The 25,453-nt window shown below is 38.9% G+C and overlaps 1 protein-coding gene across 5 annotated transcripts in view; it reads right to left on the bottom strand.

The window, feature by feature from the left end:
- The window catches only part of LOC116324929 (transcription factor 4), a 237,011-nt gene that overhangs the window by 128,981 nt on the left and 82,577 nt on the right, over positions 1–25,453 (bottom strand). For all 5 annotated transcript variants that reach the window (XM_039615271.1, XM_039615273.1, XM_039615272.1 and 2 more), the window contains one exon: positions 7,640–7,698. In XM_039615271.1, the coding sequence (XP_039471205.1) occupies positions 7,640–7,698 (59 nt within the window). The remainder of the gene's footprint in view (positions 1–7,639; positions 7,699–25,453) is intronic.

Below are 25,453 nucleotides of genomic sequence, written 5' to 3'. Positions count from 1 at the left end.
GCTTTTCTTGGCCATAGCAGTGGAAGTTAACAAAAAGGCGGAACTATCTGGAGAATATTAGTCTTAAAGTCTTAAAGGGTTCATTTTCTAGGAAGAAGGCAAAAGATAAGTGCATTTAGTTTGAACTTAATATTTCTTTTAACGGCCAAGACAAATGCATAATTATTGGGTTTTATCTCTTGGTGATTAAGCATATTAAAGGAACGATTTCACAGGAACGATTGGGAGACCAGCTTGGTAAAGCTAAAACTTGATCAAAAACTCCAGAACAGCTACTATGGAGCAATGCAGCTTGATATAATGTTCTATAATCATAAAAGTTGAAAAGATTTCTTGGAAGCTTGAACTTTAACCCAGTGTTTTCTCTATTCTATTAAACATGTTACAATTTGCACACTGCACAAATGTAGCATTATATGAAGTAAATAATAAAAAATATCTGTTCCCAATATCCCATGTAATCCAACAGCGTTCTCATTCTCTCATCCTGGTGTTTGGAGTATTATGCTACCTTCTGTCAGCAGACTCTGGGTTTTGGAGGGTGTCTGGATGATTGTAAGGGGGCACAGCTCACTGTTGTGATGTTGGGCTCTTACATTGGCATCAAGCCATGTTTCCCATCCCCCAGCACCCATTTACAGCTTGGTGAGAGTCACAATGACCCTGTCAGGTTCCACGTTCAAAGTGGATGCAAGCAATCACTGAGGAGAAAAAGCACTCTTGTGCAGAAAATAAACAGTGGAAACTACTGTCGATGGACCATTGATGGTACCAGCCATCGCTTTGTGGAACGCAACCTGATTGGGTAACCAAGACTAGTTGACCCTAAAACCTAAAACCCAACTATAACATAGACCATCACACTATATAAATGTAAACTAATATCAGTGAATTATCACATATTCAAAATAGTATTGCACATACATTTATTAAAAGCATATTTGTGCATCATATTAAAGTTAAAAGGGATTCATTAAGCTCATTTCCAGCTCCACTTCTTTTTGGACAAAAAAATAAACCATATTTGAATAATTCGCATTTCTAAATAATACTTCTCAATCTTATTCTGGGCAGCCCTTCAGTTTATCCTCTGTCTGCAAAATGTCATTTTTAGAACCGCCCCCTTTAAGCCAGCTTTATTCTGATTGGCTGCCCCTCAAAAACACAAGGGTAGCTCATCCAATTAGGAATATTGATCTCTTCACATTTTCCAAACTCATCCAGTGGGCTGGATTGGAATCTTTGCTGGGTTGGTTCTGAGCTCTGTGCCTTATATTTAAAACCTCTGGTTTAAACCATCTGATATAAATATCAATCTGTTCATAATGATCTGGCCACACTTGACAGTTACATTTCGCCCCAACAATTGGTCGAGAATGAAATCCTGTGTTAAAAATAAGACAAAACATAGTCCACAGAGGATGAATCCTACAGCTCCCAATATGTCACAATTTTTATTAATTGCATCAATTATTAAAAATAAAAGGTGAAAGCATTAAAGCATCCGACCTGCAGTGGTCGGTTTAAGAAGGACTACAATAACTGAGAGTGCTCCACTTACTTTTCATGAATCCAAACATCTGGTTATTTATTTTTCAATCCCTATTTCTTCTAGTTTACTACAAGATTATTTATTAGTTCCAGCCCTCTTAATCACTGACCAATTCTCTCTCTCTCTCTCTTTTAAATTCAGCTATGATTACATCATTGACTAGTGTAAAATAATCCATTTTCCCAAAGACAAATTACTTTACATGAGCACAATGTCAAACTGAATAATAGATTTCAAATGAAATGGAAGTCCAGTATGATCATCGAGTGTTTTGGAACTCAGACGGAGGAAATTGGCAGAGACAAAATTATTAAGTCTAAATTTAAAACTTCCACAATAACTGCAGCCAAAAATGTGGAACCAAAACCTAAATTAACTCAAAACTCCAATGGAAGAAATCTATTTGGTTTGGTCTGAGACTGGCGAAATAAACTGGGGTCATTGGAAATCTTCCTGCTGTTAGTGTGTGAGCTCATCCTCCCCTCTAAGTGTTTTCTCTCTCTCTCTCTTTCTCTTTCACTAACAGCCGAGGACGAAGCCAGAGGATTTTGGACTTCAGCCCAGCATGTAAATTTATCTGCCATTTCCAAACAATTTCCATCAGGAGCCATTCAGACTGTGTAGCAGGACAATTTGACAGCAGCCCAGTAGGAAAATGGCCAGTGAGGCAGTAATGTTTCATTTATTTCATATTTTTGTCCTCTACGGTTTGCTGTAGCCTCATACAAAGGCCACAGCTGGATATAAGAGGTGGTTATAAATAAAAGATCAGCGAGGCGGTGATAAATGGAGTAATGGATGGATGGAAAGATGGATACATGGATGAATCAAAGGCTGATCAAGTTAACAAATCAACTGTTAGATGAACAAATGAGTACAAATGGATGGATTTATTAAAAAACAGTGGTTAGAACAAAAAAGGAAAAAAAGTGGAGGGAGCAGACAGTGAATAGATGGTGAGCTTATATTCGTAAAATAATACATAAACAAATCACCTAACGAGGAGGTATCTATAAACGTATGGATCCACCACCAAGGACTGATTGCGAAACGCTTCAAATGTCCGTCAGAGAAAACCAGCATATGAATTAATACACTTCCCAGTGACTGAATGAATGCATGAATAAATAAAACTTTCAAATGTCATTGTTGAATCAAAAAGACCTCATCAGCTGTTATCAGTCCCATAAATAGCTCCATCAGGTGGGGCATTCTGTGTAGTAGCAGAGAGTTATCACCTCATTTGATGAAGGATGTTCCTTGCTGCTGAATGGAAGTAGTAATCCTCGTGAGACTAGAGGGCCAGAGGAAGCTTAATCCACTCAACAAGAGTTTAAGTCTTGTATTTTTGGATTTAACGTTACATTAAAAGGTTTCTTTCAATTTCATGAGCTATTTTGGTTAACTTTAGGCAGGAAGTTTATGCAGTTAAATTTAGCCATGAAAGGTAAAGGTTAGAAAGGATTATAACTTGGGTTTAAATGCCTCCTGTGAGAACAGAAGTACATATTACAGTTATCAATCTGTATGTCTCTCTGCTAATCACTGATTAAAATGGATAGTAACAGCTTCCTGTGCTGGCCTACTGGTAATATGAATGACTAAGTCTATACTGAGTGAAACAGCTGGTAAACTGATGAATGACTGAATAAAACAAAGGAAGAAATAAAGTCTCAGAGGGCAAACAGCACCTTTATTTGATTCCACCTGCATTACAAATATTGCAGTGCCTACAACTGGCACATTTGGCATGACGGAGAAACTGGTATGTTGTCTGTGTGCGTTGTTTATGAGGTTGTCATGGCCAAATCGTGTCCTCATGAAAGATCAAAAGGCAGGAAGGCCTTTCGAAAGTCTGAGTCCTTCAGATGCCACATTTGGATTTTTGCTTGTCTTTACTGTCCTTCACTTTGCTTTCTGCGTTCTTTCCATTCACAAGGATCGACATTAACGGTTGCCCAGTTGCCCCAGGCAACCAGATTTGGACCACTGTCAATCACTTTGTTTGGTCTGATCGGCCCTGCTGGTGATCGCTTTTCCTGTTATTAAACAGATTCTCTGTGTCCCTCATCCCGAAACACAAGGTCTGGATGATGTGGACATGACATTGATCACAACATCTCTAAAATCCAATTATAAATATTATAACATTATGACAATTATTATTATATGAGATTCAAGGTCATCATTAAATCAATGTCACGATTCCAAATAAGAGCACAGGACCTTGTTTCATTTCATTTTACTTTATTATTTATTTACTTGCTATCTGGGCTCTTTAGGAATTTAAAAGGCAGGCTCAGTCCTATTTCTCCCTAGAAGTGATTTTGGTGGTGCTATCTCAGTTTTGCTTGTTAGCATGCCAACGCTTACTAAATAACATAAAAGTTAGTGCTATTTCATCATAAACACTTGAACACCATGCATAAACAGAGCGTGCACAGTGATGTTAATACAACAGGTGCTGTTTAATTTTTTGTGTAATCAATGTCTGGACCTGTATTTTATATATTTTTATGTCCATGCACGCAGATGTCTGTAAGGATCTCTGTGAACAGGTCTGGGATGACCCAACTTTCCTTTTGCAAATTATTACTAAGAGTTATGGTTATAACTCAGACACCAGACAGCAGTTTTCGCAGTGGAAGACCTTTCAGTGTCCAAGACCAAAGAAGGGAAGATTGGTCAGCAGTGTAATTATGAACATGCTCCTTGTTTTCTCTGAACATTTTTCTCTTGCACATTCTTTCACAGGGGTCAGATTCTCAATGCTGAATTCTGTTGTAATATTCTAAGTGAGAACATTTGGTGCAAACAACCTGAGCTGTGGTGTGATCACAGTCGGGTGCCCCTTCATTACAGAGTATGCATGACAGAGAGTACTTTGGCCACACCAACACAACCATCACTTTGTCTTCTTTATTCTGAAATTTAATTTGAAGGATAACTATTTTGACTCAGTGGGGTGTTGCAGATGGTACTTGACTTGCTCACAAAACAGGACCTTCAGGGATGGTTTCAAGCATTGCAAGAGTGGTAAAAGGAATCTATGGCTGTACAAACAGGCTACTTACAAGAAGATGAAGGGCAAATTAAGATCAGGAGAGATGGCATACAAACTAAACTGTTTTAGATGGGTATGACAAGGTCTAACTGAAAACGTGACATTTTTTACCTGATGACGGTCCATGAGGAAGTCTTTTTGATCACCCAAGTCATTAAAGTTTACCATCTGGGAACCATGAATATCTGCATCAAGCTTTTTATCAGTGGTATGTAGCAATATTTCAGTAGCGCAAACATTAACATGCTGGTCGTGCTAAAAGTCAAGTGGCCAGCAAAATGGACAGATTTCAACTGCATCATTTCACTTTGCAATGAAATAATGACAAGCTAACAGATGAACATACAGACCAGCAATCGCCAAAGGCAAGATTAAAATGAATTAGACCACAATTTCTAATGTAGCACCAAAACCTACAGTAACGCTAAAAATATTATGATATTGAAGAGTCACACATCAACTTTAGGAAGTGGATTAATCAGAAACTTGTGTACATTTGAACTACATAGCAATTAAATAATATTATCAAATTCTCCACTGTTATTCGCCATCTTTTATCAGATCTGAAAGTCAAACTTCTTGATATGCAAAAGGAAGTTTTTCACATACACTATTTCATAGATTCATAATAACCTGTAACACCTTTTAGTGCAACTTTGATATTTTTAATCTAGGAAACGCACTTCTTTGATAAGCTTTAATTAAAGATCATTGAGACGAAAAGAAAAATAAATCTGTAATATCAGATTCCACACATCCAACAACCTGTGCAGGAATGAAACGTATGCGATTTTTTTTTTTATCTGGTGGTCATCAAAATACAGCGAGCACATCAAGCCTCTCTGTTTAATCAAATGCCAACATCTGTATGTCTCTGTTAATTATCAACGTGTATCTTTTCACTGATGCATATGGTCCATGAGAACGGAGCACGAAGATTACAGTGCAGATTCAAAATGTAGTCCTCACAACACCTGGTGCTACCATTGGTGATACATTTTTCTTTGAAAACAGTAGTCCTTAAAGTTAAAATTAATAACTATTTGTTTAATGAAGTTGGGAATATTTTTAATAAAGTTAAACATCTCTATTAAAATTATACAAAAAAAATATGTAACAGCTGTTGTTTATTGTAGTCACGAGGATGATTGACACATAGCAAGCTGAGAGTATTCTATAGCTTTTATTATGTGGACTTTAAATGACGGCACATGAATATATGCATGGATATTAAGACACCGAAAAAGTTGCAAATGTAGGTTCCCAACTTTTCAGAGAGTGATTGGTAGCTGTTGCACAATAATAACTATCTGAATGAAATAAATTATGCAAGAAACAGCGTCTACAATCAGCCAACAAGTCGACTTTGCAAATTTGCATGAATCCTCTTTACGGGAACAACAAAGGAACATGAGTTTAAACAAACTGTTTGACAACTGGGGGGAAAAAAAGGTTAAATGTTAGAGTTAGCTAACATGTAGCAGTGCAAAGCCACTCTAACCAACAGCTCATAGGAGAGTGAACTTACATTAACAAGAAAAACATAAATGCTATATGGACATAAAAACTCCACTGGTAAGATTATGTTATTCTTTGTCTGATGGGAGATTACTGTTTTGCACCTTTGTAAGATAAAAAAATGTGTGCACAATCAATAGCAATACAAAGAAATCATACCTTCAAAACCTTAAGCAGTAATTTGACATATAATATATTACATTGTTTTTGAAAAGTCATCTTGTACTTGAGGATATTTTTATTCTGTGATTCTGATTTGGGTTGATTGGTTAACCTTGTTCATCACATAAACCCATGTGTTTGGATGTCAGTGGCCAAAAAACCATGACTTTAAAATAGCCATTGTAAAAAGATAATAAATGATTATAAATAATTAATAATAAAATTTCAACTATACCTGTATAATTATTCCATGTTAATAAACAATTAATTGATGTCATTGTTTGTTAACTAGTTTATAGACCGCTGGACTCTTTCTGATGTTTACTGCAACTCTGAAGCTGAAATTTATAAAAATTATCATAGTAGTTATAAATGTTATGAATATTTTTAATTAATTCAAATATTTATACTATTTATGTTATTATAAATATTATTATGAAGCATTATAGCGATTAAGATGTAATATTTGATTTAAGGAAACATAAGACTAGGCAGGGTGGAGGTACTTGTGTAAATCAAAAGTTTTAACGACTACTTTAGTGGTTTATGTTTGCTTTTTAATTTTGTTAGCACCTTTTATCTACTTTGACTTTCTCTGGTTTTTTGGTTTGGCTTAGGCAAAGAGAGTGTTTGAGCAGGTTTAAGAACGACACGGTGGTTGGTATAAGTGCACAAAAACAAACACAAACTAATGACATAAACATACATTTTAACATTACTAATTATTTTTAAAAAATTAATACATTAAAAGAACTATTTACAAAAAATAGTCATCTATCAGCTTACCATTTAATAACAATGGTTATTACAAAATGTTTAATGATGGTTACAAAACTATGGTGATGTCAACTTCCTCCTCTTTTTACAGCATAAGTGACTGAGATCAAAAATCACATCCAACTCCAAAAAGTCACTTTAGAACCCCCCTGTTTTTTGTTTAGGGCCACATTAGAACAATCCTCTATAATCTTTATTACCCAGTGGGTAGTACATGTGGGCAAAAAGGCATAAGGTGGGCACTGGCGACATGTTACATGTTATTCTGGAGACATTTACCAAAAGCACCAATGGCTTTAGTGCACTTTAGGTCTCTCCTTCAGGCCACGTTCCACAGTTAATAGGCAAAAGTCCACGACCACAAGTAAAGATTTAGGTGCTTAAACCTCTCATCTCTAGAGGTGAACATCCTCTACTGCTGATACCAAATCAAACTCAGAGTTTGCTCTGCTTTGCCTAAATATATTTACTGCTTTGTCTCAATCAAAAAACAAAAAAGAAGCAATAAAGATGACTGAAACTGACATACTGGTTGAATAAAAGAAGACATTTACATTGGGACTGACCTGATGGCAGTGTGGGTTGGACTCTCTGCCGTATGAGTACAAACTCCTCTCTGTTTTACCTGGAAGAGGAAGAAGAAAGGGGAGTTAGGCAGTTGGCAAAAGCAATCAGCTTAACAAAGACTGATCTGTATAACTACAGGAAGCAAAAAACAATTACTGGTGTGGAAATTATTCAGCTTTAACAGATCAATCAACTCAAAAGACATGTTCACACAATAACACTACACAGCGTCAGTACAATCAGGTCCAGGCAAAGTTGCCCTTTGTCACATGCTCTCACCATCACCAACAATAGGAACATATTTCCCCGGAACATCAGAAGTGTGCTATAGTTTTTCATCTATTAATTTAAAGGATAATTCATTCACAAGGAGCCACGGAAAAAAGTCTTTTTGTAGAAACAGCCAAAGCCAGTTTTCCTGATCACAGACAGTGTGTGTGCTCTGTATGTTTTCTGCTCGCTGATCTCTCTGCACAACAAAACGGACATCTGCTATGCCTGCAATGCATAGATCCACATACAGAAAGGCAAGGGCTTTGTGCTACAAAAACAAAATCAACACTTTCATTCTCCACTTTCTTTTAGGTGTAGATTTAGTTTCTTTGCATGTCCAGACAAAACAAACTGTGAGAAAAAAAATCGAGTGTTCAGCTGAACAGAAAAATGAAGAAGCAACCGGCTTCACGGAGAAAACTGAACTCTCCTAGTGAATTTACGAGTGAAGATGTATATAGTACATTGCCAACTCTAATGGTTTGCCATATATGGTATTATTCTGCTCTTTCCCATCTTTGTCCCTTTAGACAGTGATGTTCCATAGAGACTAATTAGTGCACTCGCTAGGCAACCAATTCTACTGAAGAACATAGTCAATTCTTGAGCAGTTGCATACTACTGTGTTCAGGCTATGCAGACTGTTTTCTGCATTCCATTGTGGGATTTTTTGAAGGCAGCAAATAATGGATGAATTTATATATATATATATGTATATGTATGTATATATATGTATACATATACATATATATACATACATATACATATTTTACACATGTTGACAGTAGTTTCAAATTAATGAAGTTACAAAAAGAGATATATTGATAAAAATACATTGATTCTAATGTGCCAGCAAAATGCTAATTTTGAACCTGGCTTGAAAGAATGTACAGTTTTCTGTTCTACAAATTGGTTCACGCTTAGAGTTTACATAGTGAAATTTTGGAAAAAGTAATACAAAATAACACTCTTAATTTCAATAACCAGCCAGAGAAATTCAACCTGTCTCTGCTTAACCTGGCAACAGCCTACTGCTACTGCAATCCTACATTAGAGAATGTTTCCATCAAAAATGTTGGAATCACACTGTGAAGATTTAACAAAGCCCTGTAGGAAAAGTTGGATCCTACAAAATTTAGGGTTTGTGCGATTAATTTAGCATTTAATATTATGGCAAATGTATGACATATTTCTCCATGATTATCACTTAATATTAAATCTCCATTTATTGAAAGCTGTGGCTAAACTCCAACATTCAACATATCTCTTGAAAACCTTGCAAGGCATCATGTTCACGTAACTCTCTTCAAGAACCCAAATTTCTTAGTGGTTTAAAGTTATACTGCAAAGCTCTTTTTAGTTTCCTTTAATTTCATTTATAAACAGTACAGAAACTATGATTTCTGTTTCTGTTGTTGGACTTGAAGGTCCTTAAAGCCCAAGGCAACATCTGATACAGATTTAATAGATGTAAGAAGAAAACAACACCCTCATCTACCCATTAGTTATTATAGAACATCTTCGGTCAAACATGTTGAAACGTGTTTGATTGAAATCAGACATCAGAGCTCTTTAAATGCAGGCCAAGGATTGATCAGTACACGACAAGAAGGTGAAGCCTCTTTGGCAGGTAACCGACCATCACTTTAATACACAAACTGAGCGTGCCTGGCTGTGAAAAAGGTGTCTGATGAATTTCGAAAAATGCACCGCTGCGTGTAGACAACAAAGCTAATTTCCTCTCCAGCTTCTGAACAGGCTTTCCTCCCCTCTGAGCTGCGGGACCACTCCGGTGCCTATTTTTACCACGCAGACCTTCTTTTTGGATAAAACCTTAAATCTTGAGCCAGTCTAAATATCAAACCACAGTTAGTGTGTAATTACATTCTGCTGTCAGTGCAGTCGTATGAGATGAAATGGAGGGGTTTTACTGCAAGCGTGTGTGGAGGAAAATGAAGCGTGTACGTAGTGAAGGGTTGGAATCAGGCGTGTATAGACCAGCGCTGAATACGCGCCAACATGGTAGTCGATGCAGAAGAGGTTGATAATTACAGGCGTACAGAATAGGAATGTGGTCGACTGTGTGTGTGTGTGTGCGGGAGAGAGACAGTGTGTGTGTGACCGATACGGCGGCTTCGGCTTCAGCTACGACTGATGCCAGCTGGACCGGTTTGGCATGTATACAAAGACTCCCACACACACACACACACACACACACACACACACACACACACACACACAGCTCTGTATACACACAGACACACACATACACACAAATGTACTTTTCACGGTACCGAAATATATCGAGCACATGCATTCAAAAATACTAACTCAGGACCACACACACACAAACAAATAGCTATTTAGATTTGACACTGCACGCACCTCTGGTGAATACCACTGCCTGCAACGAATCCAAAAATCTTTCAACCACTGCACAATTAAAATGCAAAATTTCTTATGAAAACTGTGTACACAATGTAAATGCCAGCATGGAAGGATGGATAATCCTCCGGCTTACCAGCTTCCTTAAAAGTAGCTATCATTTTTGGAGACACAATTTCAATTTCAAGACTTAAAAGGATAAACTGTCAAGAAAAGTAGAACAATTTTTACAAAATACAACAAAATGTTTTTGTATTCATTTTTTTCAGTTTCTGCTTTTTTTTCTTTTATTTTTATTGATCAAATACTTACTCATAGAAGGTAATAATTGCTAATCACTGGTAATAATGATTAATGTAATAATGTCTTGCTATTTTATATGACTATGTGATTATAGGTCCAAACTACTACGCGACAAACACACTTGTCTGTTTGAAGGCCCCCCAAATTTTGTATAATAAAAAGAGAGGCCAGCATAACAGGGATCCAGCCCTCAGCCTTTTCGCATTACCTCTGTCCGTTTGAGGGCCATTAAAATGGATGAGTGCCAGTGTTGGCATGAGTTTTGTCCCCTAAAATACCCACTGGAGCACCATTTTATTTACGTATACAACTACCTATATATATACTTATGTACATGCTGTGAATACACCCGTAGGGCAATAGGTATGTACTCTATCTACGGATACACTCACACACACTCTCACACACACACACACACACACACACACAAGCGGTGCTAAAGAATTAGGTAATCCCACAAGACTTGGCCTATAACATTATTTCCATGCATCTATCTCCTTTTAGTCTTTTAGGTTTATTGGAATTGTCAAAAGCTACAGCAAAAAAAAAAAAGAGAAAAAAAGAATAGCTTTTTTTTTTGTCTTTTTGTGCATCATCAACTGGCAAAAGTAAAAATAAAATAGATTTATGTGTGCCTTCCGATATGTTAGTATTGCGATTGACAGCTTTTCCACGTCTGCACACACTCTTTAAGCTGTGGTAAATAATATGCTGTAAGGTGCATCTTTGTTTTCTTAAAAATGAAATATTATTATTTAGAGCTTATACCTTCATCAAAACATTAAAAGGTGATGCAAATTATATGATTTTACAATTGAGCAATTTCTATAATCCAGTAAATACAACAGTGTATCAATTAACAGTGACCCCAACGCAGACGCTACAACAAATGCGACAAAAATAGATTCTGAATTGAGGCTTTCACAACCGCACAACCCCGATTCGTCCCTTTTGTCTCAACATGCTGACCTTTTCACCTCCACCACCTCTGCAGGCTGAGCTCATGTATTACACACACAAACAAAAATCCCTGGTATTTTAATTTGGCTGTAAAAGAAAGAGCAGCATTAAAAAAAGGAAGAAGGAGCGAGTGAGAGAGAGAGAGAGAGAGAGAGAGAGGGAGCGAGAGAGGGAGAGGGAGGCAGGGATGGAGTAAACAGGATGGGAAGGGTCAGCCTTCCAGATCACACACCCTGTCACAGTATACCATGAATGGACACACACACACACACACACACACACACACACACACACACACACACACACACACACAGAGAAGCATTTCATTTCACTGCCTTGAACTGAAAAAGATTTCTGAACCAAAGAGTCTATTACTTGATAAAACGAGGAGAGTTTATTAATATATAAAGCCGTCACAACACAAAGTAAGTCTTAATTAAATGCTTTTTAAAGTGGATTTTTAAAAAGAGGCCTTTTGAGATATAATTGGTATAAAACTTCTTCCCCTCAACTGATTTTTTTTTCCATTTTGCAGCAGATGAAGGACCTCCTTTGATATATTTTTATGGACGTGGGGAAAAAAAATATACAAATATCAGGAGAAAATGTAAAAATGACAAAATCTGAACATTTTCTTAAAAGACCAAAATGTATTTAATCGGCTCCATTTTTATTTTCTCTCATTTCTGGTATAAAGCAAGGCTTTTTATAAACAAATATATTTTTCCATGATAAGGTTTCAAATTCCGCATTTCTTTGTTTATTTGAAAACGAGAAAATGAAATACAGTTACACAATTAAAAAATATATTGTTCATCTCTGTGATGCACATTTTAATCACCTTTTGGTTCAACCTTTGTCTCTTGAGGAAAAAAAACATAACTCAACTAATCTTGTTGTTTTTTTTAAACTTACAAAATGTAAAGTACTTCAGTTAACTTTTTTGATAATCTCAGATAAATCAGCCAAATGAATCCACTTTTTAAAACAGTCCATTTGATCTGATAACAATCTCCTTATTTCAAGTCCTTAAAACCACAAAGGCCCTCCTCTTCAAAAGCTTTTTCATAGTTAAAAATACAGATGGTCAAAAAACCCTTTTTGACTCAGTAGGGTTCTCGAACAACGTCAGTTCTTCTAGGAAACTTTAGGGTTTAGGAGTTCAGTCTTGAAAGACCCTATAGAAAACTGTTAAGAGCTCTGTCAACCTCTAACAATCAATGGCTGTTCAGGCATTGTATTTTGTTTGTGCAGAGACAAACTAACCTTATTGTTTCTTCCTTCGTAAACCATGGAAGTCTTTTTTTTTCTACAAAGCTGAGTTGATCTCAGGTCTAGGCTTCTAGGACTCAAGGATGTTCAGAGTTTCACTTAAATGTAAGATGAAGCCTCATAAAAGATATCGTAGTGTGATAAACATGTTTTTAATGCTTGCTCCCTTCCTCTTTCTTTAATTGTCCAATAAACCGATTTTTTATTTTAACTTGTTGCTGCTTTCTGTTCTTTGTGCAAACACTTCATTTTTGTGGAATATAATAATGTAAGTAGAAAGCTTACTTAAAAAGGGATTTCAAATTTTACAAATCTCTGATAAATCTTAATGACTGGAGGAGCTCTCGCATAAAAGGTTCGAGGGAACGAGGCTTCATGAAAACACTTTTCTAATTGTTTCACAAACCCTCAAACAAATATTCTTCAGGCTTTCAAGTTCCATCAAGAGCTTCTTTGCTGATGAGTAACCATGAAACTTTTGCTTTCCCCAGATACTCTGACAGTGACAGTCATCTCTTTTTGTCCCTAGCATGTCAGAAAAATTCAAAAACAGTCTCAAGTCTTAAAAGAACCCTTCAAAGAAGATTTCAGAAGATGCCTTTACTTCCACAAACCTCTGCGTTTCTCTCAGGAACCCCACAAAGACATTTACTTTCCCAAGAAAACAAACCTAAAGATTGTTGGCTGTGAGAAGGAGGTAAAGATACTGGCACTTGTTAGACTATGCTGGCTGCAGAGGTACAAAAGGTGGCAAAGTCAGTCCACTCCGCTGTATAAAAGCCCATAGAGAAGTCGGTGAGGCAGCAAGACCAAATCCCTGCTAATCCACAATGCACAGAGACTGAGGCGAAGTACAAATCAGCTCCATTACAAACTGAGAGCCAACAGTAACCGGGAAGCTTGTCTGGGGTATTAGCTATAATGACACAGCTTGTTAACAGGCCCTTAACTGAACTTACTCATAGTCACCTAGGCTCGATTCAGATTTTGAGAGTCTGCCTCATCAGTGCCTCAGTCCTTGTACAAAGGCCAGTTCCCATTATTTTCACTTCACATGACATCAAACTGCCAGGTTTTTAAAAGGGCGGGTCATCACAAAATCAAATTGACATAATTTTCCTCTGGCCTGTAGAGCTATGTGTCCATCCAGATTGTTTTGGTGTGTATTTGGTTGTAGAGATGTCCACCTTCTCTTTATTATAACAGAGCTAGGTGGTTGCGTTGTGGTGCTCAAGACAACCAAAATATATTTTTGAAAACTTCTGTCACAAAAATCAATAATCCTGTTTATGTAGGAACTATTTTCTTTATATGCTAAGTTTATCATTTTAAAAAATATTAGCTTAAAGCTGCATATATACAGCATTATTTCTACTTCCTTGAAGCAAACAGCAAAAAACAGCCAGGACAAGAGTAATGATTGATACACAACAGTGATAAAAAAATTTGTAGTTTCAAAGTCTTCATTTACATTCACTGGCACAAACTCGGTATAAGATCTGAAATGACTTGTACTACAGTAGATAAGCAGATATATATCTTTCTTGAGGTTCATTAAAGTGCTGCCAAACTTTGTCCTCAGGGGCATTCAGAGTGCTCAATATCTAAAGTATACAGTACTTTTATAACACCTGTGTCTTTCCTGTTGAATAGATGGTAGGTATGTATATCTCAGGACACTGACACTTGACAACCCCCAGGAACAGCGTTGGGTTATGCACTACTTTTGGCATACTTGTCAAATTTACTGAAACCTTGGTGGATCAAAGCACAAATGTCCTGAAAAGTTACTTTTTCCTTCTAAAAACTAATTAGAAAAGGACTTGGGAGTCATGTAGTTGGTGTGACTGAGAAGATGTTAAGTAAGTAGTTAAAGTTTCTCCAAGCATATAAATACATCTGACAAATTTGTCATGTCACAGCTTTGCAAATTCAAGAAAAAAAAGACCTGTAAAATATGAAATACTTACCATAAATCAATGACAGTCTACACCTGCTGTAGTGTAAAAGTAATGAGTTGGACAGGATACTAGCCTCTGTGAAGCCACAGATGCTTCTTGCATCCAGACATAGGTCAAGGCACATCTTAATACTTTTTGACACATGTGAGAAACTTGTCTTCAGGACTTTCTGCCAAAAAAAAAAAGTTTTCTAAAACATGGTTAACATTTGTGAGAAGATCAATACAGAATTTTGGTTTTACACGCAACACAAAAACATAATCTCCCAGATGAAATGGATCCATTCATCCACCACAGCTTGCACTTTACACCGGCCTTGTCGCTCTTTACATCTATGTATTTCTGTTTAAAAGTGTTGCTGTCAGAAAGCCTTTCTCAGGGAAAGCTCTGAAAGCAAATGTCTCCCAATGCAATCTTTTTTTCCTCAAAATTTCACTGTGATCGGTCAGTTGCAATGGAACAGTAATGATGATGTTACAGGAAAAATACCAATGTGATATCACGTACACCGCAAAAACATCTGGACATGTAATGCAGGAAGCATGAAACATTTTTACTTCCTGTGGCCAATGTGTAAACCTACTCGTGGTAAAGAGCTCATTCACTTCTAATAAGAGACAGAAAGGAAGAGTAAGTCCGAGACAAAGCAATCCACTCTACATCTTCAGATCAGTATAAGGCTACTGTGTAAATGAGGGTTTGCATTTTCTTCTTCATTAATTAACTCTGCTATGTTAATGTTAATCTTAATTACTTTAATAAAGTTTCATTAACTGCAGCACAACAAACAAAGTGATAACATCAGTTACTGTGTAAGCAGCAATAACTGCAACCACAGTGCAGAGAGAGCGCAGAGCCACAGAGCCGTTTTCCTGTCAGTCACTGGAATCAGCTGTTAGAGGAGAGAAGAGGCGCTCTTCTCTGTTTTCATTCTGCACGCTCCATCGTGTCCGTCACATCTGACAGCTATCAGTTACTACTCTTTCTTTCTGATTCAGCAGGCAGCAAAAGATGAAAACCGCAAGATGGAGTTGTTGAAGGAGTCACCGTCGGCGTCTTGACTCTTTCTTTCAGAGGTTGAGAGAGACGTCAAGTCTTTTTCTGCGTGAAAGGAAACACTCAGAAGACATGATCTCCTCTGACACCCATATAATGGGTCCATTTTAATAAAGTATGTGACTAATAGCGCGATTTGACGAGGATGGCAAAGATGAGATGAGAGGAAAGAAAGAGGAGAGATGGAGAGGTGGTGGGGGGGATGAAGATGGATAGAAGAAGGGTTAAACTCCCTCTTCCTGCGAATGAATGTGTGTGTGTGTGTGTGTGTGTGTGTGTGTGTGTGTGTGTGTGTGTGTGTGTGTGTGTGTGTGTGTGTGTGTGTGTGTGTGTGTGATGGGGGGAGGGTTGGACTGTGCAGACATGAATCATTCTGAGCGATTCAAGCGTTTCCATGACACCACCGGGCACCGGTCCAGAAGTTTCTACAAAGTCTGAAAGGTAGCGACACACACACAGACACGTACACACACACACAATCACACACTCCAACAGACACTCTGAAACCGCGCTGCCAGCTCTGAATTTGAAGCCATCTACACACCTATTTATTCATGGTGTTGTCTTCCAGTGTAAAGCGTAACATTTTTTAGGGGGGAGATCAACATTAATTTAACAGACGATGGTCGATGAGTAACAGACAACCCCCCCCACTCACACACACACACACACACACACCGCCACCCTTCAATCCCAGCAGGCATTGATGCTTTGGCACCACAGCGAGTGAATACATCAAACAACAGATGAACGTATACGAGCGACGAGAACGACTTGAGAGACGCAGCATCGAGTCTGCATCTGTTGGTATCTACCTTCAGCCATAGCGGAACAGATCAGACTGCTGATTGGAGTCTGGATTCACTGTTTTATATGTGTGTGCTTCCTTACTATAGAGAAGAGAGAGAAGTTAGATCCGGAAAAATAAGTTGGGAATTTACAAGAAAAAAAAATCAGTTGTTAGTATTCAGAGTTGTTATTTAATGCTGTACTTTATGTCATTGTTTACTCTTGGACTCTGTTAGAGCAGGTCTGCATGTTTAAGTATTCACAGTAAACCTTATTCATCCTATATTAGGCCTTGGTGCAGGCCCCGTGTTCATCCACTGTCTCTGTCTATCTGGCTTTCCCCTCCCTCTTATCTGATTGGCTGAATCCTGTTAAACAGAAGGTGTAAACAGCAGGTGGGTGGGGCTTCTGAGAGGTTTCATATTGGGGATTTTTGCTCTCAGTGACATCATACAGAGCCACGAGCTGTCTGAAATCTAACATTTAGAGGAGTCTGAAGCCATGGATGTTGCTCCGAGTACAGATATGGCGAATTGGATATTTCACAGAGAATAAAATTCCCACATGATCACAGAGGTCTGTGAGCAAGAGGAAAGCAAGAACAGTCTATGTCACAATACTGTACTTTACATCCTTTTCGTAATCAGAAGATGCTTACAGCATCCATCTGTCTGTCTGTCTAACATAATGTTGCTGCAGGGTTCTTAGAGATATGTTTCTGTCTTGACTTAATGTGTGAAAATGTAAATGCTAAAGGGAATTTGTAGCTTTTTGGTAGGTTGTCTCCATTCGTCCAGATGTTCATCACACAGCTCTAAGAGGTTCCCCTGCTGATTCACTGTGTGAACCTCAATTTTATTAATACATTTAAATTTATGAATCAAAGTATTTTCCACAATGAATTACAAAAATAATTTAAAACTCCCTGTGAAGACTTTCTACAGTATCCAGTACCACTGACACATCTGGTATGTGTATCAAACTAAACAGCTGAAAAATTGGAGGAATTTAGGGAGTTGTGTTTATCTTAGCTGTGGTTAGATCTCTTGTGCTGATACACAGAACCACATAGATTAGGTCTAGCCACTTTACCACAGCATTACGCTGCATGCACTGACGCATTGCTGCAGTGAACAGAGGTGACCACTGAGGCATCTCTGCACATGAATCTGTGGGGTAAAAAGTAACTTTTTTTAGAGAAAGTTGCTGCTGTGTGTACAACACATGATTTCAAAACACGAAACCTGCGTGAGCAACCCACACATGGCTCATATAAAAACAAACACACAGTTTCAACGGTGAAACAGCGCTCATCACAAAAGAACCTGAATTACCAACACAAAGTTTATAAGCTGAACAAAATCCTGTTTCTTCTTCCAGCATCCAAAAACAACATCTGCCACCAAAAACACACATTTAAAAAAATTAGCAAAAAACCCAAAAACCTTCCACAAGTCCTGTGTTTTAAAACCATCCGGCAAAAAACATATTACTGAACCAATGAAACCAATATTTATTACCAAAATAATACAGTCCCATGTGACTTATTCTCCTTAATGCTTCTACAGCTAATGTTCCTAATTCAAAGTTGCCTGGCATGTGTCCCTCCTCCTCCAGCCTCCATAATAATTTTAAGCATTTTAAGTTCGCAAAACTCTATCCTTCATTCACTGCCCTTTATACACCTGACTGACTCCACCTCCACTAACAGGTGGAGTATGGCATTTGTATACAGTGTTGGGTAATACTAGTTTTAAAAGTATTGCCATTAAAAGAAGACATAAACACCTGTTTGAACTCACTGCATGTAATCTGATATTAGTAGCACCTCTCCACTCATTGCTTGCTGACTTTCCTTGGAGGGGAAGATTTAACCAAACTGGAAGCTAACCACTGCAGTTTCTCAGCAATCGTACCAGCAACCATGTCATCCTCACATAAAACAGTGGAGAGTAAATATGGTGCATTAGATAAGAAACCTTCCTCTTGAGTTTTTCTGATTTTTTATAAAGGAAAGCAGCATGTAAAATCAAGTTAATTATAATATAGACCACAATCACATATTTACCACAAAGGGATTGTAATTCAAACACAGGAGTCTCCGTAGCACACATGGTACACTATGGCACTGGGACATAGCCAAAGAAGCTCTGCTGGGAACCATTTACCTCCACTTACAGGAACTTATTTTTAGTTTAGCAACAAGGCGACTTAAGTAACTTGTGAAAGAAGGTAAATTTAATGTGTCTGATCATTTTAAGAGCATCACAATTTAAAGTAAAAAGAATTTCTTGGTCTATGACCACTGATGTTTTCAGAGTCGGCTGGTTTGTGCGACCGTGCAGACAGACTGAAAATTCAGCTGCAGCCACCACACTTGCTCCCTGTTCATGTGATGAGACCCAAAGAACAGGCCCCCCTCCCTTGTAACCAAACAGCCTTCATTATCCAAAGCCCCCACCCCACGCTCATTGCATCCAAACACCCTTGCTCACCCCTCCTCCACCCTGGAATCAATAGACAAACAACACAAACAACAACGAGGCGACGAACAGGGCGACGCTACCAAACTGTCCAAACAGCAGGACTTTAACACAACTATTCAGATGAATGCTTCACGAGCAGCACGCTCTACAGGCAGCACGCTGTGTATATGACGTAGCGATAAATACGTTCATAGAGAAGGGCAAAAAAATTTTCCTTCCTTTCATGATTTCATTTGACTTCAATTTCAAAAATTTCTTCTACGAAGCTTCGAAACGTCGTCGATTTGCAGCAAAACGTGGGTATGCGTCGCGAGTGCGTCGCGGTGTGTTTTCTCTATGTGTGTGTGTGTGTGTGTGTGTGTGTGTGTGTGTGTGTGTGTGTGTGTGTGTGTGTGTGTGTGTCAGACAAAACAGGGCTGCTGAAATGCGGCAGGCACTGCAGATTTTTGTTGGCTGGCTGACAACGCCGTGCCGGTGCCAAGCCCCGACGGCGGAAACGACTAAAAGACGCATAAGGCTGGCATTAGAGCCCCAAATCTCCTCTCCCCCCCCCTCTCCTTCCATCCCTCCTTCTCTTTTCTCCTTCTCTTTTCTCACTCCGTGGCACGGCGTTTACTTTGGTCCGGGTCTGACTCGATTTGGCAACGTTCACATTGCCATCCGTGAGTTTATCAGTCTGTCTTCATTTCGCTCTGATTGTACGGGAGGATGGAGGTAGAAAACATGGCACCTGAAACACAGCAGGAGGTGTACAGTAGGTAGACTGCCGCGTTGATGTGGCGTTTGCCTTTTTGGACATAATCTTTTTTTTTTTTTTAACAGTTTAACGTCCCTTCTTGCTTTTCGTGTCACCGAATGTTAAATTTGAAGGGCTTGAATTTTTTTCCGGGGTTTCTAGTTTCCTTGCCATATCTGCTGTCTTTGTCTTGAGGATTTTGGGCAGCACTTCCACAAATACCTCGGACACAAGAGCATCTGGAGTTACATCCACGAGGCACTGAGCCCATGTTCCTCCTAAAACCTAAAACAAATGAAGAAAACAACACACTCCAATTATGCTCCCAAGACAATAAAACACAGCAAAAAGAGAGGGAAAAAAATCTCCTGTAAAACATTCAGGATTACCAACAACTAAAAGCTTGATTCTGTGTTTGGAGTCCATTATTGATAGAACAATATTTAGCTGCGGAGTAAACAAAGGTGGGATGCTCCAGTCGTAGCTGTAAATTGTGTTTGAGCATTGTTCGGCAGACAGATGACGACTGCTAATGTTGAATTAAAAAGGTTCTTAGAGGTGGATTTAACACGTTTCCTCTTGTCTTCGGGGTTGAGACGGAAGGCGAACGATGTGGGGAGACAAAGAGAGAGGTAGCAATGAGAGAAAAAGTGTGAAATTCTGAATTAGCAGCACAATATGGAAGTATTAAAGTGCAGCACAATGAGAAGTGAGAGCTAGACAGCAGAGAGCTGTTCGCTGACACCAACTAAATAAAGACACCGTGTTCAGGCTCGCAAGGTTTTTATGTGTCAAGCAGAAAAAGGCTGGGAAACAAACCGGCTGTGAAACGCGGACACGGCTGGTTTTTTATGGTACAAAAATACATGTACGTGTTTCCTGACCTGACACTTTACTCTCGCACTGCAATATTCAAATGTGTCATCCATGTTCATGCGGGTTGCACCTTTTTCAGCTCCCACTCTGTCTATTTACAGGATGTCTTATGCCTTCAATTGCTAAATTCTGGCCTTGTTTACTGTAACAAGTAAAAATAATTCTTTAGAAACTGTTTGTTTTATGTGTGCATGTCCAAAGGTCCTCTTTGTCCTCTCTTCAAAGAAAGAAAGAAAGAAAGAATGAGACAACCACATAGGTTGTTTGTGCAAGGTCTTAAATTAAGCCACTGGTAGAGATTGTGTGAATAATTCCAGTGGAGTGTTTTATCGTGTGGGTATCCCGTTGAATTTCTCACCTTAGGGTAGCGAGGTTTGATGCGTTTCAGTTAGCATGCTTTGTAGAAAACTTAAAAATCATACAATTTAACAACATGTTTAGGGTTACTGCTCATCATTGACAAAGACTGAGAGCTAATGTTGTGGAAGGATGTCATTTTACCCAAAACTAACAATAACCACACACTTAGTGAAAACAAAGTATAGTGAAGGGTGAACTAAAACCAAATAGAAATAGTTATACACACTAAAGCCATGCTCATCATCTAATCAGGCAATAGAGAAAGCAACCGATATGGTCAGATCAGAATGACCGAAATACAAAACATCGTAATGCGAAAACCTGATGCTGAATGATGATGTTGTTCTTTTCTTTTTCATACTTCTCTTTAATTTCTACATTGAAAATGCCCTTGGAGTGCCCTTCACGCTTTGAGGGTTGCAAGCAGGACTGTTGCCAGGGTCAGTCCCTGTGAACCCGACCCAGAGCATCATTTTGAACCAATATTTGGTAACATTTGGGCAATTAGCAGGTTGTGTTTGCAGTGTAGCCCAGAGGATGTAGCTGATGCACATACTGATACAGAAAGCATCCAAGCATCATTAAAAATTAGCAATCAGATTTGTAAAATCTATCTGCTTTTTAATTTTCAAGTTTTTTTTCGTAGAATAAGAATAAAATAAGCTTTGCACACATTTGAAAGAATAACAACCCTTCAGCTTGATTTAGTTCAGTTTTTAATGTTTCTAAGGACTGTTTTGAAACCGTGGCGGTCTTCCTCTGCCTGGTTCAACCTCCCTGTCTCTCTCCCTGTGGGAAGCGAGGAGGAGGGGCGACCCCAGAGAGACGGATAGCGGGTCAGGTGCTGTCAGACTGGAGAGGCCAAAGGTCAAAGGATCCTGGGGTTCAGCATCGCACTCTGATTTTCTCCTGTCACTGTCATGGCTGTCGGTCTCTGATGAGTTCTAGTCCTTTCCTTCTTTCTTTTCCACCTAGTACAGATATTTTAAATTCTCTTTCATCAGTTTTGCTTCGTCTTTCTGTCACGTCCTAATTTTTTCTTCTGTCATTTAAATCCATTTTGCTTCCTTTTTCCACAATTATCTGGCAGAGCTGGGTACAGAAAATCTTTTATCTATGGAAAAAAGTAAATTAGAAATGTAAAACCTTATAAATGGGTCATATCTGTTTAGTGCGTATGAATGGGCAGCGCACGATCTGATTTTATGAAGCCCAAAAAAAAGGTTTGAACTGACTTCACAGATCTGCTGGATTCCTGATAAACTGAACCAACACTGCACTGAGAGGCAAGGACTAATTTCTATTAGGCAACAAGAACTGGCAGGGTTCTAATGTAAAACTTAATCTGAGCTTAAAGTTTATTCATATCCACTCAGATCTGCTATAGCGATCTTCCGACTTCACAAATTTTTGATTTTTTCCTCACTTTCCACCATATTTTTCTTTTCCTTCCCCATTCTTGCTCTCTTGCCATCACTGACAGACCTCTTCCTCCACCCTGATTCCAGACTTAATGCCTGTATTTAGACAAATGTGACAGCGTCTGAACACCTGGCCGGCTGTAATATGAGGGGTAGCCTACTGCTGTCGATGTGGGAGCCGCATCACAGCGCTGATGTGCTCTGTGTGATTTCAGCATGACCACCTGGCTGCAAAATAATGACATATCTGCTCCCACACACTGTTCGGGAGACCGTGATCAGAGCGGCTCTGTCGCAGCAGGGCAGACCCCACCTGACATCACACGGCGATGGAGGGGAGAAGAGGGTGGAAATGGATGGACAGCAGGAGAATGGACGGGGACGGAGGAGGGAAGAGAGAGGAGCCATCTGAGCGCCAGCGTCACCTGGTTTCCACAGCAATTTGTGAACAAACAATACTTTTGCACATTCAGACCCAAATCAGCTATAATAGCAAAAAGACTTTTGTACTTTGGGCACCATTTTGGCTTTACTAGAATGCACTCACCACAGGTCCGAAATTATAATCAGGAGCAGCCAGTTTTCATAAGCTCAAAGGCTCAAAAACAACAAAGGCATCATTTCACTGACACCAGTTGAAAGGCAAGGAAACAAAAAGAGTGGGGGAAACAAAAACCTCTAACTGGCTAAAACCACAATTTGCCTTTTCAAGAGGCCAAATTGTGATCAACGAAATATGCTTCTTTTTTTTCAGATTAAAACAAGGCAAAAGGTCACCAGAGGGGCAGAGTGACAATATTCAGATGTAAACGAAAATTATTCGCACGTCGATCTATTATTAACGATCACGACGGGTTGTTCAAGTGTGACTAACTACAAGAAAGTGAAATCCTGTTCATGTTAGCTGATACTTCTCATGCCGTTTGGCCTAAATACGTACAGACAAACAAAATTAATTCAGCAATTGGTAAATGAGGCTTGAGTATAGAGCAAAGACTTCCTGCTCTGTGTAGTTGACACTGTTGCAGATGCATTTAAAAAAACTCAAAGAAGGCGAAAGAGTTGTCAGACAATAGCCAGTGGTTTTGAGACTGCGCTTTGGCTAATGCAATCCTTCTTTTCACTCTTTTTAACTGCATGTCACAAAGTATAAGTGGTGTATAAACATACAGGAAGTTAAAAGAGATGAGTGACGATGAAATGCTCAGGGCATCATGGGAACCCCCCAGCAGCCGAAGCCTATTGCGTCATGCATAAGGGTGGATTCAGGATTGTTGGTGCTGGATTCACCTTATCCAGCCCTAACTATACTTTTATCATAAAGGGAAGGTTTAAGCTTAGTCCTACAGGTAGGCTGGTTCCACAGAAGAGGGGCCTGAAAGCTGAAGGCTCCGCCTCCTATTCTACTTTTAAAAACTCTAGGAACCTGCAGTCTGAGAGAGAAGTGCTCTATTGCTACTGTGAGGTTTTTAAGATACAATGGGACCTGATAACTGAAGATATTTTAGCAGGACAAGATCTTGAATAAAACTAAGCATCAAAATATTGGGATGCTTAGTTATTTTTTTTAAAAGTTTGATCAAGTCTAAATGGATCTTTTTGAGTTTATGTACAGGCTCAAGATGTGACTCTAAGGCGTGCCACTCTGAGTCAAGAGAGTCAGGGTGGGACACTTTCAGAAGACTCCCCTTCTCACATGTAGCACACAACAGGATGTGGTCCCCTTCAGACTGGCTCTCACTTCTGGAAATTCTCTATTTTAGGAGAGAAGAGTTACAAATGCAGTCTCTGTACTTGGGAGTTGGCAGGTTAAAGGCAGTTTAATTTTCAATAAGGTCTAGAGCAGTATAGGGTTGCAGTGCATGTGTAAAAAGAGCTTAAGAGGCAACTTTGCTTTCTCTTCATTATTCAGTCTGACACTGTGTTGATCTTGGTAATATCCTGCTTGGGAAGTTGGCTGTTGCTAGGTGCTTTGTGCTTTTCATGTTGAAAAAACAAACATCACAATTTGAGAATCATTATTTCTTTAAGTTGTAAGACTTACAGCTCTCATGCTGCGCTCATCTCAAACACACTAAAACCGCTAAAATAACAGGTGATGTAGAGGTCTGGAACAAGCTGCCGGTTTCATGTAATCTAGCACACACACACACACACACACACACACACACACACACACACACACACACACAGACAGACAGACAGACAGACAGACACACACACACACACACACACACACATAAAACACTGACCCACCTGACAGTATCACTGCTTTTCTCCACCCACTGAGGTAGACTGGGAATTGAACCGGTCACCCTGGCAGATTTGGGGCGGTTTAACACTAACAGCATGGTTTTTCAGCTCTTTGTCAGCTCTGTTCCCATTCAGTGTGTGCCAGCAGAGACTGTGCCCGCTGCTTTCACATGGCACTGTCCTGGAAGCGTGGGAAAAAAAGGGAAAAGCTACCACTCTACCCTCGTCTGCTGCCATGGAAACTAACCAACGGTCGGGACATTAAGGCAGTGATACGCAGGGAAACTTTGTGGGCCACTATGGCAGCTTGGCCACTCTATTCCCCCCTCCTCTCTCAGGTTCACCCCCTTTCTCCTTCAGCTTTGTCTTTATTTTTTTTTAGCATTTTACTTCACACTCTGGTGCTCCTGCATCACGGAGTTCAACGTGTTTATGATTTTTGAAAGTTTATTGAGAAATCAGAGTCAAGAAATCATTCTTATAATAAGTTAAAAACACAACATAATGACATAATCACAGTGGATTTAGTTTTACTTTCGATAAGCTGACCCATTGTTTTTATTTCCTATAACCACTACACAAATTTTGGGAAGACAGACCAAGAGAAATTCCGGTGGGTTTCTAAATGAATAATAATTTTCATTGATGGATAGACCCTTGGATCGCTGAACAAATCACCCGC

The sequence above is a fragment of the Oreochromis aureus genome, linkage group 7, assembly GCF_013358895.1.
Source record: "Oreochromis aureus strain Israel breed Guangdong linkage group 7, ZZ_aureus, whole genome shotgun sequence".
Taxonomy (NCBI): Eukaryota; Metazoa; Chordata; class Actinopteri; order Cichliformes; family Cichlidae; genus Oreochromis; species Oreochromis aureus.
The sequence above is the reverse complement of the archived record's forward strand: the minus strand, read 5'-3'. Positions and strand labels throughout refer to the sequence as shown.